This window comes from Panthera onca, chromosome B3 (genome assembly GCF_046562875.1).
Source record: "Panthera onca isolate mPanOnc1 chromosome B3, mPanOnc1 haplotype 2, whole genome shotgun sequence".
Classification (NCBI taxonomy): Eukaryota; Metazoa; Chordata; class Mammalia; order Carnivora; family Felidae; genus Panthera; species Panthera onca.
The window spans coordinates 34,909,702-34,927,804 of NC_138344.1; the positions used below are offsets into that span (position 1 = coordinate 34,909,702).

The following is an 18,103-nucleotide window of genomic DNA, read 5'->3' on the forward strand; positions in this document are numbered from 1 at the left end:
ACACTTCCTGCACCAACAGTGACCACTCTCCTGATTTTTAACTGCACAGGTTTGTTTTGAAAGGCCGTAATATATATTTTATAAATGTTCATCACGGGGGTCACTGAAGAAGGTGGCTGATTCAGTGTGAATCTTTTATCTTCATTGGGGAATAGAACTCCAAAGGACATAACAAAAGTAATTTTTTTCTTTGTAAATGAAACAAATGCATGTAGCTATGAAAAAAAGTAAAGACGTGGATGAATCTCACAGACATAATGTTGTGTGAAAGAAATCAGACACAAAGAGTACATGCTTCATGACTCCATTTTTATGAAACTCGGAATCCGACAAAACAAATCTGTAGTGAACGAGGTCAGAGTAGAGGCCACCTTTTGGTGACGGGTTACTGACTAGAGGTATGAAGAAGCTTCTGAGGGTGCAGGGAATGTTCTAGATCCGGGTTGTGATTACACAGGGTGCGCATATGCAGAAAATGTGTTGCACTGTGCACTTAATATTCATGTATTTTATGCCTCGATACATTGAAAAAAATAAAAGCATGTTTGCGTTTATATGACTGAATCCTGAAGATTATTCAGAGATACAGGTTTATAGGCTAATTTAGAACTAGTATAGTGGCTTCTGCCTTTCACATTTGAACATGTTTGTTTTTAAGGTTAATAGTGAAACTTGTAACAGTTAACAGCTCATAGCACCAACCATGTGCCAGGAACTGCTCTGTGCGCTTTGTATGCATTTCATAAACACATCGACTCTGTATGGTAGATTTTACTTTAACTCTGCTTTGTAAGTGAGGAGACTGAGGCATGGAGGGGCTCTATAAATAGTAAGTGGCAAGCCTAGAACTTGAACCCAGGCAGTCTGACTAGTTTTATCCTCAGTATAGCTTGAATGAGAAAATACAGTTGTGAATATAGGATTTTTGAAGTATTTATCAAAGTTGGATACCTATAATCGAGTACCATTTTTGTATTTTCTTCTACGAGCGGACTCTCACATCTTAAGACTAACATGTTTTTCTGGAGCTGTAGACAAACTTGGAGTCAAGTCTATAATTTTCAGTAAGATTATAATATATTATAGAAAAATAACACGTTTTTTCTCATAAAAACAATACATAATTTATTTTAGAAAATTTAGAAAATATTATTAGACTAAAAACAGAAGATAAACACACCTAGGATCCCAGCACTCTTAGTACCTGACTGATCTTTCAGAACTTGCTTTGTGCATAACTTGTGTTACATGCACATTCAGCCAGAGGTGGGAATATCGTTTTGTAACTTTTGCACATATTATAGTGGGGACATTTTCTCTAGTCAATAAATAATTCATTTTGATGAATTTTTACGTAAGAAATAAGTTTTTACTTTCAAAAAGAAAATTAGAGGGTCCATTTTACATGTGATCCAGTATTTGTGACAGCAGCCATTAAAAACTAAGAATGCTTTATTTATAAATATTGAATATTTACAACTGTGTCCTCTCACATGCTAAAAGTTCCTCCTAAACTGCCAACAGAAATGCTACATTATTTGTATATATAATATGTAGGCAGTTCCCTTACGTTTGTAGAAAAACGTGGAAAAATATGGGTATTTTAGAATGAGACTAATTTTATGAGACAACTCATCAATCCATTTTTATGTGAGTAGTCAAGTAAAGGTAATAAACCCAAACTAAGTTTTTTGAACTCCTTATATGGGGATAGGCCTCTCCCAACCCATACATGTATAAGCCCATTTAGCAACTATTGCAAACTCTAATATTTAATATTACATCTAACAAAGAGCTTAACTAAGCCTACAGACATCTTTCCATTCCCTGGGGGCACTAAGGATTAGTGGATGTGGCATTAATTTATAGAACTATGGACCATTTTTATTGTGGTCACCTATATCACCTTGACACATAGCTATTAGTACTGATACAGATACACAAACACAAACTACGTCTGCACATCCTTTTTTAAATTGAAAATAGTTGACCCACAGTTAGTTTCAGGTGTACAACTTAGTGATTTGACAACTCTGTGTGTTATGCTGTGGTCACCACAAGCGTAGTTCCCATCTGTCACCATACAACACTGTTACGATGCTATTCCCTGTACTGTACCTTTTATCCCCATGACTTATTCCTTCCATAACTAGAAACCTATATCTTCCACTCTTCTTCATCTGTTTTGCCCATTCCCCTAGCTTCTCCCCTCTGGCAACCATAACACTGTTCTCTATATTTATGTGTCTGTTTCTGCTTTTTGTTTGTTCATTTGTTTTGTTTTGGGAATTTCACGTATAAGTGCATTTGTCTTTCTCTGTCTCATTTATTTCACTTAGCATAATACCCTCGAGGTCCATCCATGGTTTGCAAGTGCCAAATAGTTCTTGGTGTGTGTGTGTGTGTGTGTGTGTGTGTGTGTGCGTGTGTACATATGCGATATCTTTTTTATCCATTCATCTATGGATGGACACATGGGTTGCTCCCACACCTTGGCTATTGTACATAGTGCATACATCTTTTCAAGTTAGTGTTTTTGTTTTCTTTGGGTAAATTATCCAGTAGTGGAGTTACTGGATCATATGGTGTATTTCTATTTTTAATTTTTTGAGGAAACTCCATACTGTTTTTCATAGTGGCTGCACCAATTTACATTCCTACCAACAGTACACAGGGTTCTTTTTTTCTCCACATCCTTGCCAACACTTCTTATGTCTTGTCTTTCTGATACTAGCCATTATGATAGGTGTGAGGTGATATCTCATTGTGATTTCAATTGCCTTTCCATGATGGTTAGTGGTACTGAGCATCTTTTCATGTATCTGTTGGCCATCTGTATATCTTCTTTGGAAAACTGTCTTTTGAGGTCCCCTGCCCATTTTTTAAATTGGATTATTTGGGGGAGGGTTGGCTTGTATAAGTTCTTCCTGTATTTTGGATATTAGTTCCTTATCAGATATATGATATATCATTTACAAATATCTTCTCCCATTCACTAGGTGGCTTTTTTACTTTTTTGATAGTTTCCTTCACTGTGCAAAGGCTTTTTATTTTTATGTGGCCCCAGTAATTTATTTTTGCTTTGTTTCCTTTGCCAGAGGAGGCATCTAGAAAAATGTTGTTGACGTCAGCGAGATTGTCGTCTGTGTTTTCTTCCATGAGCTTTATGATTTCACATCTCACATTTAGGTCTTTAATCCATTCTGAGTTTATTTTTTGTGTATGGTATAAGAAAGTGGTGCAGTTTCATTCTTTTGCATGTAGCTGTCCAGTCTTCCCAGCACCATTTGTTGAAGACACTGTCTTTTCTCCATTGTATACACTTGCCTTCTTTGTCATAGATTAATTGACTGTATGAGCACTGGTTTATTTCTGGGCTCTCTGTTCTGTTATGTTGATCTAGGTGTCTGTTTTTGTACCATTACCAGACTGTTTTTTTATTTTTTTTATTTTTTTTAAACATTTATTTATTTTTGAGACAGAGACAGAGCATGAACAGGGGAGGGGCAGAGAGAGAGGGAGACACAGAATCCGAAACAGGCTCCAGGCTCTGAGCTGTCGGCACAGAGCCTGACGCGGGGCTCGAACTCACGGACCCGTGAGATCATGACCTGAGCCGAAGTTGGACGCTTAACCGACCAAGCCACCCAGGCGCCCCGCAGACTGTTTTGATTACTACAGCTTTGTAATTTACCTTGAAATGTGGGATTGTGATACTTCCAGCTTTGTTCTTCTTTCTCAAGATTGCTTGGGGCATTTGGGGTCTTTGTGGTTCCATTCAAATTTTACTATTATTTGTTCTAGTTCTGTGAAAAATGCTGTTGATATTTTAATAGAGATTGCATTGAATCTCTAGACTGCGTTGGGTAGTATGGACACTTTTTTAAAATTAGTTTATTCATTTATTTTGAGAGAGAGTGAGTGTGCACACAGGCTGGGGAGGGGACAGAGAGAGAGGGAGAGAGAGAATCCCAAGCAGGCTCTGCACTGATAGTGAGGCTCAATCCCATGAACCATGGGATGGTGACCTGAGCCGAAATCAAGAGTTGACGCTTAACCGGCTAAGCTGCCGAGGAGCCCCAAGGTAGTATGGACATTTTAACAGTATTAATTCTTCCAGTCTATGAGTGCGGAATATCTTTCCATTTGTTTGTGTCATCTTCAATTTCTTTCATCAAGGTTCTTAGTTTTCAGAGTATAGGCCTTTCACTTCCTTGGTTAAATTTCACCTCTGTGTATCTTTACTCTTGAAGGTATATGTTTCAGTTTGTTTGCTAGATTCTGACTTGAAAAAAAAGGAGCAGTTCAAACACACTTCAATTCAGAGTACCTAAAATTTCTCTTTTATTCTCCTTTTCCTAACCGACACATTGACGGATTTATTACTAACTGTGTGTAGGTCTGTGCCTCAGTTTCCTTTTCTGCTCTCTGTCTCCCTCTGCCTTCCAAAGTTTTCTGTATTTTATAAATTCTGAAAAAAGAGGTTACACTAATATTTCACAGGCAGTGAGGTAGGGTTCCCGCTCCCAACAGGGGTAAAGTCAGTACTGGACGCACAGGTGGCAGCTTCTTCCTTTTGAGGTAAAACAGCAGCAAAGAGCATGCGCTGAAAGTTGTTGTAGTTCATTTGGGGCTCGGTTGTTTTTTTTTTTTTTTCTTTTGAGCAATAAAATTTTTCCTTGGAACACTTGGCTGCTTTTATTAAAATGCCTAGTGAAGTAGTTTATTCCCAACTGATCTCTCTAATTGTTGCTAGTGCTGTGACTTTTTTGTGGTTTTAAAGTAGAGTAATACTCGGGAGAAACAAGGAATGTTGAAAATGTGGTTTTAATGGTTGGATCATTTAGAACTGAAATAGATACAGAATTTAACAAAATGAAGCAATATTCACCCAAATGTTTTAATTTATGCTTCTGATTTCAGAGTGATCATTTAGGATCAGGAAGTCATTTCAGTAACCGTAAGTATGGAAGCATAGATTATCATTACTCTTCACCCAGTTCGGACAAGGGAGAATGTTTACGTCTGTTTGTTTTGTCTAACTGTATATGCCCTTCTTGCTGCTAAATGTCAACTACTTGTGTGTTAAACCTCAACACATCGAAGCAGGAAGAGGTTAAGATGACTGCTGTAGCCTCTAACAGAAAATCTGGTAATCCTGAGGCTCCGATTTTCCCTAGCCACTTGTATTTTTAAGTTGGATATTGCATGAATGGCCAAACTTACCTTGTTGATTAGTAGATATTTGTCTTGTGATATTTGGAGCTTGTTTTTTATTAAAAGAAAAATGACATAGTTTTCTCATTTGGAGAAATCTTTGGATATAGTCTCAATGCAGGGAAGCATTTTAAAATGAGAAGTTACATAAATAATTATTTCTTACTTAAGAGTATATGTAATTAGTATTGACTTCGGTTTTTTGTTTGCTAGTTCTAAAGAATTTCTCTACAAAATCCATTTTTTGCTTCCTAGTAAATATTAAATTATCCTTTAAGTACAATAGTAATGTTTATCCCGTAAGTTGTAAAGAACACCATTTTTATTTTGACTGATTATAAGATACATATTTTATAATAATCATGTAGCTTATTTAGTCTAACAGTCTTATATATTTCTAAAAACCAACTTAGTTTCTACTCAGAACAATATAGATACTTCCCTTATGTGTCTAGAAAAAATAAAGAAAAACAGGGGTATTTTAGAACAAGGATAACTTTATGTTTTAACTCATACTTTTCTTTAGTTTGAATAAGAGGAGAGATAATAACACCAAATTAATTCTTAGCCTATTTGGTATGAGTATTTCAGTTAAGATCTCATTTATTTGGATTTATGTAGGAAAAGAAGATATGCTTCTCAAACAGGGTCAAATGTACATGACAGATTCACAGGTAATTGTTTTTTAATTAAAAATATTTGTACCTTTTTAAAAAGAGGAAAACAGTATTGTATATTAATTGAATACGAAAATGGAATACAGAAATTCAATATACATTGAATAAGGCCTTCATTTTCAAAGAAAAGTTGTTCTTGGTGTTCTGAGTTTAATAAAAGCCGATAGTACTGTTTCTGGTGCCCTCTAGAGTGTTTTGATGACAGTAGCTTAAATAAGAGATTTGAATTACAAGTTCATTGTCTTTGATAGTAAGCCTCATTAACCGTGTTCGGTTAACGCTTCATATTTACCCATATAAAGGGGAAGCCAACTACGAGTAATTCAGAAGTCATTTTTTTGGACTTTGAAATGTATTTTTCCTTGCATTCCAATATATATCCTGTGTGTTGGAAAGTCACCTCAGAATAAGGAAAGCTTCCAAGAGGTAGTGTTGTCTGATTTTCTAACCTGTTTATACTGCTTCCGGTAGATACAGGTTTGCATTGCATGGGAAGGTCAGCACTTCCCATGGCCTGAACTGATAAATATTTGGGCTTTGAGAGGCCCTTTTACATACCATCATTTATAGGCAGAGTGAGTTAGCCTTTGTGATGTCTAAGATCACTTGAAGCTGGAAAACTCTAAGATTCTAAGTTGAGAAAATGAATGTCACCTGAGAAGTATTTAAGATTAGATAAATATTGGATTGTAATAAAGCAAGTATGGAAATTGTAAAGCTGTGTAAGTAATTGCTAAATTATAGTAGTCTTAGTCTAAAGATCATTGGTAAATTGAAAGGGAATTTAAAAGCAGACTAAAGGCTGCGAAATTATTCCATGTTGTTAATTTTCTTCTTGATCCAGGGCAAGACAGTGTAGATTTAACTGAACAACAGTAAAACCTGCCTGTTAAAATGGTGGAATGTATTCACAGCACATAGCTTTTATCCATGAGTTAGTACTTGTAAGGAGCCCTTGCTGTAATAGGCTGTGTGGGAAAAAGTAAGATAATTGAATTTAGTCTTTCATGGTTACATGTTCTATTTAGGCACTATTTCATGAGAAGTTTAATTATACTTCTTTTTTGTGTCAACTCTTAGTGGAGGAATAAGATGTCAATAAAATTTTGTACTAAGATCACATGTTAAGGTTTACTTTATCCTACTTGAGAGGAGAAAACTGCTTTCTTTCTTTTTTTGTGAGTTAACTAATATTCTCTCGACAACTCATGCTAGCTGTGTTTATTTTGGTGCTGTTTTTATAATTTAAAGAACATTACATTGGAGTTAACAAGGATATTCAGAAATTATATAGCTTCTTAGAAGTTAAATAATATATCATTCTGTGAAATTATTTGCAGATATAAAATTGCCATACTTGTTTTTATTCAACGGTTTTGATGACTGTCTTCAGAATTGGAAGTTCTAAGCACACTGTGTGCCATAAAGCATAGAAATAATAAATGTGTTTTGATAAAGTTGATATCACTTGTGGGTAGTTATTGTGAATGGAGAAGGGAAGAGGAAATGGTCCCCAGAGGCCACAACTCTTTTCCTTCTTTGTTCTGCCAGAAATACACTTACGGTGAGCAGACTTTCAAAGTATCCCTGCTTGAGAGCATTTTAAGGGAATCATACCCAGAATTGCTTTTCTTAACCTCAAAAATCAGTACTGTATTTTTCCAATACGCTAGTCTGAAAACCCCTTGACTACTGATGATGTGGGAATCTAGAAGTTTGGCAAATAAGTAAATGTCTTCTTTAGGCTTTTGTGATTAGTGTCTCTTTTTTTGTTTGTTTGTTTCCCCTTTCAGTGTACATCCCCAGGGGTGCCGGCCCACATGCAAAGCAGGTCTATGTTAAGACCGCTGGAGCTGTCCTTACCCCATCAAACCTCATATTCTGAAAATGACATTTTAAAGAAAGAGTTAGAAGCAATGAGAACGTTCTGCGAGTCAGCAAAACAAGACCGACTCAAGCTCCAGAACGAGCTGGCTCACAAGGTGGCCGAATGCAAAGCTTTAGCATTAGAATGTGAACGGATCAAGGAGGACTCAGATGAGCAGGTAAAGCAGTTAGAAGACGCATTGAAAGATGTGCAGAAGAGAATGTACGAGTCGGAAGGTAAAGTAAAACAAATGCAGACACATTTTCTTGCCCTTAAAGAGCACCTAACAAGTGAAGCAGCTGCGGGGAATCACAGACTAACCGAGGAACTGAAGGACCAGTTGAAAGACATGAAAGCAAAATACGAGGGCGCGTCAGCAGAAGTGGGGAAGTTACGAAGCCAGATCGGACAGAGCGAGATGCTGGTAGAAGAGTTGAAGCGGGATGCAGGCAAGCTGGTGGAAGAGAACAAGCGACTGCAGAGGGACTTCAGTATGTGTGAGACGGAGCGAGACAAGAAAGGCAGGAGGGTCACGGAGGCGGAAGGCCAGGTCAAAGAACTGTTGGCCAAGTTGGCCCTTTCTGTTCCGACGGAAAAATTCGAGAGCATGAAGAGCTTGTTGTCAAGTGAAGTCAATGAGAAGGCCAAGAGAATAGGAGAGATGGAAAGGGAGCAGGAAAAGTCACTTAGCGAAATCAGACAGTTGAAGAGAGAAGTTGAGAATTGTAAGGCCAAGCTTGCTCAGCACGTCAGACCGGAGGAGCACGAGCAGCTCAAGAGCAGGCTGGAGCAGAGGGCGGGAGAACTTACGAAGAAGATCACCGAACTCACGTCGAAAAATCAGACGTTACAAAAGGACGTCGAAAAGGTGTATCTGGATAACAAGCTCCTCAGCCAGCAAGTCCGTAACTTAACAAGTGAAATGAAGAGTCATTACGTTCCTTTACAAGTGAGCGAAGAAATGAAAAAGTCGCATGACGTCATGGTCGGTGAGCTGAATCAACAGCTTGTAGATGTCACGCAGAAGTACACGGAGCAGAAGATGGCCATGGAGAAGCTGCTGGTGGAGAATGGCCGTTTGAGTGAGAACGTCAGCCGCCTCGAGACCGCGTTCGTGCCTCCTGAGAAACATGAGAAGGAGGTCACGGCTTTGAACTCCAGCCTTGCTGACCTCAGACAACAGCTCTCTGAGCTTCACAAAAAACGTGCCGGAGACCAAGAGAAAATACATGCACTCCTGTCCGAAAACACCGCGTTGAAAAAGAGCCTGAGTACTCAGTATGTGCCAGCTCCAGCCCACGAGGAGATTAAAGCCGCACTGAGTGGCACCCTAGATAAGACGAACAGAGAATTACTAGATGCGAAGAAAAACATCGAGGATCTCAGTCGGGAACTTGTAAAAACAAAAGAGGAGAATGAGCTACTCAAAAGAAACCTGGAGAACACTCAGAACCAAATGAAGGCCGAGTACATCAGCCTCCGAGAGCACGAGGAGAAGATGGGTGCCGCGAGTCAGAGCATGAAGAGGGTACAGGATGACAGTGCGGAAATCCTGGCCAACTACAAGAAGGGCCAAGAGGAGATCGTGACGCTGCACGCAGAGATCGAAGCCCAGAAGAAGGAGCTCGACACGATTCAAGAATGCATCAAGCTCAAATATGCTCCAATCATCAGCTTCGAAGAGTGTGAAAGAAAATTTAAAGCGACAGAGAAAGAACTAAAAGAACAGTTATCCGAGCAGACACAAAAATATCACGTCAGGGAAGAAGAGGCCAAGAAGTGCAAGCAAGAGAATGACAAGTTGAAGAAGGAGATTTTCACTCTTCAGAAGGATTTGCAAGATAAGAATGTTCTCCTTGAGAGTGCTCATGAAATGGAAAGAGCGCTAAGCAGAAAAGCAGAAGAGCTAAACAAACAATTCAAAGACCTGCTGCAGAAATACACGGAGGTAAAGACCGAGAAAGAGAAGCTGGTCGACGAAAATGCCAGACAGACTTCGGAGATTCTCGCAGCCCAGACCCTTCTGCAGAAGCAGCATGTTCCGTTGGAACAGGTTGAGGCCCTCAAAAAGTCTCTGAACGGCACAATCGAGAGTCTCAAGGAAGAACTGAAGAATAAGCAAAGATGTTACGAGAAAGAGCAGCAGACAGTGGCCACCCTGCATCAGATGCTGGAGAACCAGAAGAACTCGTCGGTGCCCCTGGCAGAGCATTTGCAGGTTAAGGAGGCATTTGAGAAGGAAGTGGGGATCATCAAGGCTAGCTTGAGGGAGAAGGAAGAAGAAAACCAAACCAAAACCCAAGAGGTCTCCAAACTCCAATCCGAGGTGCAGAACACTAAACGAGCATTAAGAAAATTAGAGACGAGAGAGGTGGTTGATTTGTCTAAATATAAAGCGACAAAAAGTGATTTGGAGACCCAGATTTCCAACTTGAATGAAAAATTGGCCAATCTGAATAGAAAGTACGAAGAAGCCTGTGAGGAGGTTTTGCACGCCCAAAGGAAGCAGCTGTCTGCAAAGGATGAGAAGGAATTGCTCCATTTCAGCATTGAGCAAGAAATCAAGGACCAGCAGGAACGGTGTGATAAGTCCTTAACAACAATCACAGAGTTACAGAAAAGAATACAGGAATCTGCCAAACAAATTGAAGCGAAAGATAATAAGGTAGGCACCGAGCAGGCGGCACGGCTTTGCGTCAGGAGCCCCCGAGAGGAACTTCCCGAGTGGAATAGGGCCCCTTTACCGCAGCATCCCACAAGACAGGTTTCCAGAAGCATTAGCTGCGGGACCACTAAATGCCACCTTTCCGGTTAGTCTACTGGTGTGCAAAAAAATTCAGAATTGAGAAAATAGTTAAAGTCACACAAGCAAAAAGCATTTCTCCTCGGGTTTCCTCAACTGGCATAGCCAAGAATTGAGGAAAGATGAGGAGACTCCAGGTTCACTTGCCTCAAAAGTGGTCAGAGTCCAGTGGGTTTTAGGGTTACCTGAAGGGTGATTGAGGGAGAGGAGGAAGAAAGCTGTGTTTCCAGGCTACAAGAAACAAAGGACACTGGGAACCACCCCAGACTTGATCTTGGCATTCACCCACACCAGTGACCGAGCCCTCCAGTTCCGTGTACATTTTGTCCTCATAACTTCCCACAGACTGGTCTCCGCACCCAGAATGTCCTGCCTCTCCTTTCTACCGAGTTAAGTCCTACTCGTTCCTTAACGCCCACTTCAACACTTATCCTCCTTCCTGAAGCCTTCGCTATGCACTCTAGCCTCCCGTGAACTGTTCCTCTTCTGAAATGTTAGCGTTGCCACTATTCAAGACGTAAATATTACTGTGTCAGAGTTAGGTGCTCGATCTTCTCAACCAGCTATTAAGATCAGACGGTTTGCAACTTAAGCTTTTCTTCTCATTCATTCCCATGGTACAGTTTACACAGTAGATGCTTTCAATATTTTCGAAACTGGTGGTTGGCATAATAAAGTGTGTACTGTGAGGATGAGAAATCAGGGAGATTGGGTGCATTTTTATCGGTTCAGTGAGCAATGATTAAATGTCTTCTCTATGCCAAGTTCTGGGGATACGGCGGCAAATACACATCCCTGGCCCTCCTCAGTGGAGAAGTACAAGTACTAGCCTTCTGATCCATCTGTTTGTGTGACCCAGAACTTAAATGCTCGCACCTTGTTCAGAAGGTAGTTAGGAATATAACAGTGTATAATTATAATAGCAAGTTATTAATAACTACTTACAATTATTGTCATTTATTGAGGATATACTACGTACCAGGCAGATATTTATGATTGGGTTTGAGTTTTTGAAGTGTTTGTTTATTTATTTTGAGAGAGAGAGCATGAGCGTGAGCAGGGGAGGGGCAGAGAGAGCGGGAGAGGATCCAAAGCAGGTTGCACACTGTTGGCACAGAGCCCGACACGGGGCTCGAACTTACGAACTGTGAGATCATGATGCAAGCCGAAATGAAGAGTCGGTCGCTCAACCGACTGGGCCCCCTAGCCACCCCGCATTTGATTTTCTTAACTGTTAAAGAACTTCTTTCTTTCACTGATAAGGGAACTAAAGCTCATAAAAATAAAGGAAATTAGCCAAGCTCACACAGCTAATAAATACCAGATCAGTCTGACTTGAAATAAAAAGGTTTTGCTCTCTCTGGTAAACGGCCTCCTGATTTTTTTCCCTCTTTAAGATAAAGTAGTCTAAAATCCTACCTTCTTGAAATGAACAAGGCACATAAGTTCATGCGAGGCTTGTGTGAGCTGCGCCTTTCTTTTCAAACTCTGTTGGAGGGAATGCCCCACAAGCTCCTGTGTTTCAGAGAGCCTAGAAGGTGATCTGTAGACTTTCATAGGTACTTAAATATTAAGAATAAGAAGACTGAGGTCACTCTCAGACCTTAGGATATATATTTATTCTCAACTTAGTAATGCTTTTGCAAGGAATTTACTGAGAGGAATTTAAAGCAATTAAATTATGTATTGTATTATGTACTGTTGATGACAATCTCGACAGTATTCATTCCTCAATTTTCTGGTGTACAAAGATAAATTTGGTTCCTCGCGGAGGGATTTTGGTATAAAGATGTTCATTAGAATCGCATAAGTGAATAATATATGTTTCTCCCATACCTTTTCTCTTTGTTTACAAGATAACCGAACTGCTTAATGACGTGGAAAGACTGAAGCAGGCGCTCAGTGGCCTTTCACAGCTCACCTACCCGAGTGGGAGCCCCGGCAGGAGACAGAGCCAGCTGATTGACAGCCTACAGAGCCAAGTAAAGGCCCTGCAGCAGCAGCTGGCTGTGAGTACCCTGGCCTGGGAGGGCTTCGTGCTGTACGTGCGGGGTCGTGTTCGTTTGCTTGTGAAAGTTTATGTAGAGCCGGGATTGATTTGTGGCTGTGCTGAGATCCAGGAACGGAATCATTTTTGCCAGAAGTTACTTACGCCCATGGCGGCGGTATATTTGGTGCCTACTATATGCCACGCACTACACTAAACATTGTACGTACTTTAGCCTTTATCTTCATCACGCCCCCCCCCCCCATTTGATTCTTAAGGAAACAAAGAAGAAAATACTCGATGCTTGGGGACATAAAGCTGGGATTCGATCGTGAGACTGGCTAACTCCAGCTCTGGTGGTGTCTTCCCAGCTGCAGCACACTCTTTAAAATATCCGTCCGCTAAACTAAGGGAAGTTTTTAAAATATTTTCTACTTATGAATGAAGGTAGGCATCCCTCTGGTTTTATACCTTATATCCTTATATAGTAAAAGAAAACACCTGGAAATATATATATCCACATACGTATCCTATATGCATATATGTATTTCCTTTCTATATTAAAGAAAGCAACTGGGGGCGCCTGGGTGGCTCAGTGGGTTGAGTGTCCTACTTCAGCCCAGCTCATGATCTTGCAGTTTGTGAGTTCAAGCCCCACCTTGGGCTCTCTGCTATCAGCCTGTCAGAACAGAGCCCGCTTCAGATCCTCTGTCCCCTTCTCTCTGCCCCTCCCCCGCTTGTGCTTTCCCCCAAATAAATAAATATTAAAAAAAAAAAAAAAAAAAGGAAAGCAACTGGATTGAGAAACTGAACACGGGAGCTCAGTTCTAAACACTGCTGTTTAAAAACCAGGTGACGTGGAACATTCCCCCTAATCCTCGGCTACCTTATCCATACAGTGGAATAGTAAGAACTGATTACTTATTTGCTTTTTTAATCAAATGAGGTAATATGACATACATGGAGATGCTAAGTAAAACAGCCCAGTCAAATGTAAATTGTTACTAAAAATTTCCTATTTTATAGGAATTGGTTATGAGTTGTTTTTGAATAGAAGAAAGCTCTTTTTGTAAGTGTTTGTTTATTAATACTCTGGCCTACAGATTAATGATGACAGATTATTGATTTGGATCTTATCAAAAGGATCTGGTAGTCCCTTCAATAATTGGAAATATTTGTTTCTTATTTATTATATTCATGACACTGTGCTAAAACACTGTCAGGGATAAAGAGAGTACACAGGTTTTGTCCCAAGGAGTTCTAGGTAATTAGAGAAGCAAAATTTAGATCCATGAAAAGTGAATTAACAAGATAAAAAATGTCATATACAGAGTTGAGAATAAGGTCCCTGGCTATAAGTGATATGAATTCATAGGAGGGAAAGATCACTGGTGCGATAGGAGCTAGGCCGAGAGGAAGGGAATACCTGGCTGGAACTTGTAAGATAGTTGGTGTTTTGGTAGGTGAATGGAAAATAGAGAATCTTCCAGGCAAGGGAAGTAGTTTGAAGAAGGGCGTGGGGGTCGAATGTGAACGGTGTCCCCAAGGGGCCGTAAAAGCTGATCAGCCTGGCTGGGAGTGGAAACTGTATTTGTGGCTAGATTGTCCAGGCTGTGGAGAAGTTTGAGGAGTTTAGATTCTCTTTTATATGTAATGAGGTTTCTCCCAAGGTCTTTGAACCAGAAGTGATTCCAGAAAAGAGCTGCCTTCATCTTGGAAGCATGATCGGGAATAAAATCTAGAGACAGGGAGACAAGATTGGAAGCTTTTGCAATAATCCCAAGGATAAACTGTTAAGTATCTGGATAATTTCGTGGCATTAGATGTGAACTAAGGCAGTAATTTCATGTTACCTAGGACAAGCGGCATTGCTTTCGCTATGAATGTTTCCACACATTGATTAGGAAAGTTTAAACGATTGTTAATGCTGTGCAGTTTTGCATCCGGTGGGTCCCAGGTGGTTTGTTACAAGACGTGGCAGGAGCACTTTAATAATATTGCCATTTTGTAGTGTCAGGCCTGAAGATGGCATTGTCACAAGCCTCCGTGTGTTTGAAAACGTGAATGCTGATACTCTGATCTGTCCATCTTTCCACATGTCTAGGATGCCGACAGACAGCACCAAGAGGTAATTGCAATTTATCGGACACATCTCCTTAGTGCTGCGCAGGTAAAAAACGATTTCTCCTCTGGCAGAGATACCATTTTATTTTGTAATTTTCTTTATAAAAATGCTTCTGTTTTTTTGATTCCAATATCGTCAACATACAGTGTTATGTTAGTTTCAGGTGTACGATACGGCGATTCACCAATTTCATATATCACCCGGTGCTCAACACAACACGTGCACTCCTTCATCCCCATTTTAGAGAAGATCATTTTTTTATTTTCAAGTAAATGTATGTGAAAGTCATTGCTGTGTAAAGTAGTTGTATCCCATATGCTTATTTTAAAATCATTGTGTTTTTTTAAATCATGGCTTGTGTATCTCCCAGAGAAATTTACAAAGCTATATGGTAACACAACATCTTAAATGTAGTGTTCTCTCCATCTGCTTGTCACTCATTTTATAGACAGTTTGGCAACATACGATGGCAGCACATGTTAATGGTATTGCTAGCTGGAGATAATGCCTTGACATCCATACCTGGCTGTCAGCTAAAGAGAGTGCAAAGGACTTCACTGTTTCTTGGTAGCTCAGGAGTGTTTCTTTGAAACGTAGAGAATGCTATAAAAGCGCAAAGATGACAGGGTGTGCACAAAATTGTAATAATGTAAGAAAATAAACTGGTTCTGTTTGGAGATTATCAATAGTATTTATTTAATGTGGCTTAAATTCAGTGAAACATCAGATTAAGAATTCCCTCTTTGGGGGGTGTAATGAAAAGGCTCCTCTTTTGGAAGAATATATCACACTGAGAAACTGTTCAGCATGTGAAGAATACCATACTTAATGCCCCGTAGAAACCCTGTGATCAGCAATCTCTAAAATTCTCAGAGTAGATTTTTCAGGAAGATGTCCTGAAAGAGGCAACGTTAGAATGGCAGGTGAGATACATTAGGAATTGTTCAGGATTTGAAGTATTAGGCGACACTGTTTACCAAAAAAGGCGGGGTGGGGGGGGTGGCGGGGAGTTGTTGCGAGAAAGCTTCCAAGAAGGTCATTTTTTAATAAGAAGAACTAGGTAAAATAATAAAAAGAAGAAACTTTACAACATCGAATTCGTAAAACCAAAAAGCCTTCCTTTTCTATAGGAGATGAGGGGAAACAAATGTAAAAGCATGAATGGTATGATAAGAGGAAGTTTGGCTACTTTCTTTTGAGGAGCTAGAAGATAAGCTGGGATTTGAAAGTACAGCTGACCCTTGAACAGTGGGACGTAGGGGCGCTGACCCTGCACAGTCAAAAATCTGTGTGTAACTTTCGATTCCCCCAAAACTTGACTACTCATATAGGCTATCTATTGTGAGGAAGCCTCACCAGTAATATAAAGAGTCAATTCACATGTATTTGGTATGTTATATTTATTAAATACTGTAGTGTTACAATAAGAAGCTCGAGGAAAGACAGTGTTACTAAGAAAATCAAGGAAAGAGAAAATACACTTATAGTACTGTACGGTATTAATCCAAATAAAAGATCTTTGTGTAAGTGGACCCCCACGGTTCAAACTCATGTTGTTCAAGGGTAGCTGTACATTGAAATTGTTAGAGAAGACCGTTGAGGGACAGCAGAGTGGGAACTTTAGGAGGGAAATGGTAGACAAGTGTGGAAGATGTGGATAAAGAACTCATTCAGATCTGATATCAGCCAGGAGAGAAAGAGCATGAAAGACACCACAAACTGTCAAGCCTTTCAACTCTGTATAATGTATGCTTCCAAAAGTTGAAATCCTACTGACTCCTAATGAAACATAACAAAAACAACTGGCATCAGAAATTGTCTTGCCTTCCGGCATCATAAAGTTAACCAAGAAATTCAGTGTAGTCAGCCATGGCTAATGTTTGAAATTTCAACATCCCATTCTTACAGAAACAGATTTTGGAAGCACAACTTTTTATATGAATGGGAAGTGTTAAGCTGAATTCTATTCAAATGTCCAAGCAAAGAGAAGGGGGCCGAGGGTGTCGTAAGCCCACCATACTGACTCGCATTTAATCTGCCCCTTGCCATCTTTTTAAGTTCAAAATGTTTCTTCCTAAATATAGATGACTAACATTCACATAAAAGGATCTCCACCTCATTGGTAATGGGGGAAATCCAAATAAACAGGGAGGGACCATTTTTTCACCTATGGGATTGGCAAGTATTAAACAAGATGAGCATCTGTAGCATTGGCCAAGGTGTTGTGGGAAATTGGCATTTATACCCTGTTGGTGGGAGTGTAACTTGTTACAATGCCCGTAGAGGGAAGTTTTGTAGTGCTTTGCAAAATTAGCAATGGAGCCTTGCTTTTTGACCCAGCAGTTTCTTCTCTAGGAGTCTGCCCATGAAGATGGGAAACCCCTTAAACGCCCGTCGTTTGGGGGAACGAGTAAAGAAAGTACGATTCATCTGTACGGTGGGATGGTATCCAGTAACTTAAAATAATTAGAGAAATAGCTTAGGAAAGACATCCGTGACATTAGGTGAAATGGCAAGTTGCAAAATGATGTGATCTTCCCTAGGATGAAAATATAAGTATGGGGGCTTGTCCATTAATTTTTCTAATTACAAAAACGTTTCTCAGCAGAAGCAGAAAGAAAACTTAACGTGTAGCTGACTTCGCTCACTTATGACTTACGCCGCCCCTATTATCTGAGCCATTATTAAAAAAGAGAGAAGGAGAAAAGTTTGTCCATCTGTCTTCTGATAATAAGTGTTAAGAGCAGCTGGTTTGCACTGCTTTTAGATTGACTTTTTAAATTTCCGTCGCAGAGCTCTGCTGTCTTTTCCAATAAATCCTTTAGAATATCTCTGCAATGATGAGGCTTTAGCATTTGGTGAATCACAGCCATTTAGGCCTAATAGAATTCTTGTGTCATTGAAGAGGACGTAAAATATTTCTCCCTTTCTTCTTTCTCTCAAGGGTCACATGGACGAAGACGTGCAGGCGGCCTTACTCCAAATCATACAAATGCGGCAGGGGCTTGTGTGCTAACTAAGCAGCCTGTGCTTCAGCTGCTGGTGCCGAGCCTTCCGTGTGCAAACCCACAGCCTTTCTGGGCCCTTTTGTGCTAGTATCATTGAAATAAAATATATTTTGTTTCATCAGCAAGTTTTTTTTTTTTTTTAATTAGATGGGGATGTTCCTGAGTTTTTCAATAGCAATTCAGATCTTATAATCTATATATGTTAATTTTATGGTGAGGCAAACAATGTAACACTTTGCCTCGGGTTGGCTACGTATTTTTAAGCCGTCGAGTCCCTAATAAAACATAAGCCATCTGTGTAGGTCCATATGAAGAGGCGTTAGGCTGAAATAATTGTTTAAAGGTTTCTTTCAGAGAAATTAATTTGGTTAAGTGGATCAAAAGATCTTTCAGGCCTTCAGCTGAGCCACGAGAGCCTA

General features: G+C 39.8%; 1 protein-coding gene across 3 annotated transcripts in view; it reads left to right on the forward strand.

Annotated features, from left to right (window-relative positions):
• The window catches only part of UACA (uveal autoantigen with coiled-coil domains and ankyrin repeats), a 94,739-nt gene extending 76,934 nt beyond the window's left edge, over positions 1-17,805 (forward strand). For all 3 annotated transcript variants that reach the window (XM_060618139.3, XM_060618140.3, XM_060618141.3), the window contains exons 14-19: positions 4,924-4,960; positions 5,839-5,891; positions 7,688-10,426; positions 12,421-12,573; positions 14,656-14,721; positions 17,621-17,805. In XM_060618139.3, the coding sequence (XP_060474122.1) occupies positions 4,924-4,960; positions 5,839-5,891; positions 7,688-10,426; positions 12,421-12,573; positions 14,656-14,721; positions 17,621-17,692 (3,120 nt within the window). In that variant the 3' untranslated portion in view covers positions 17,693-17,805. The remainder of the gene's footprint in view (positions 1-4,923; positions 4,961-5,838; positions 5,892-7,687; positions 10,427-12,420; positions 12,574-14,655; positions 14,722-17,620) is intronic.
• Positions 17,806-18,103: the final 298 nt, after the last annotated feature.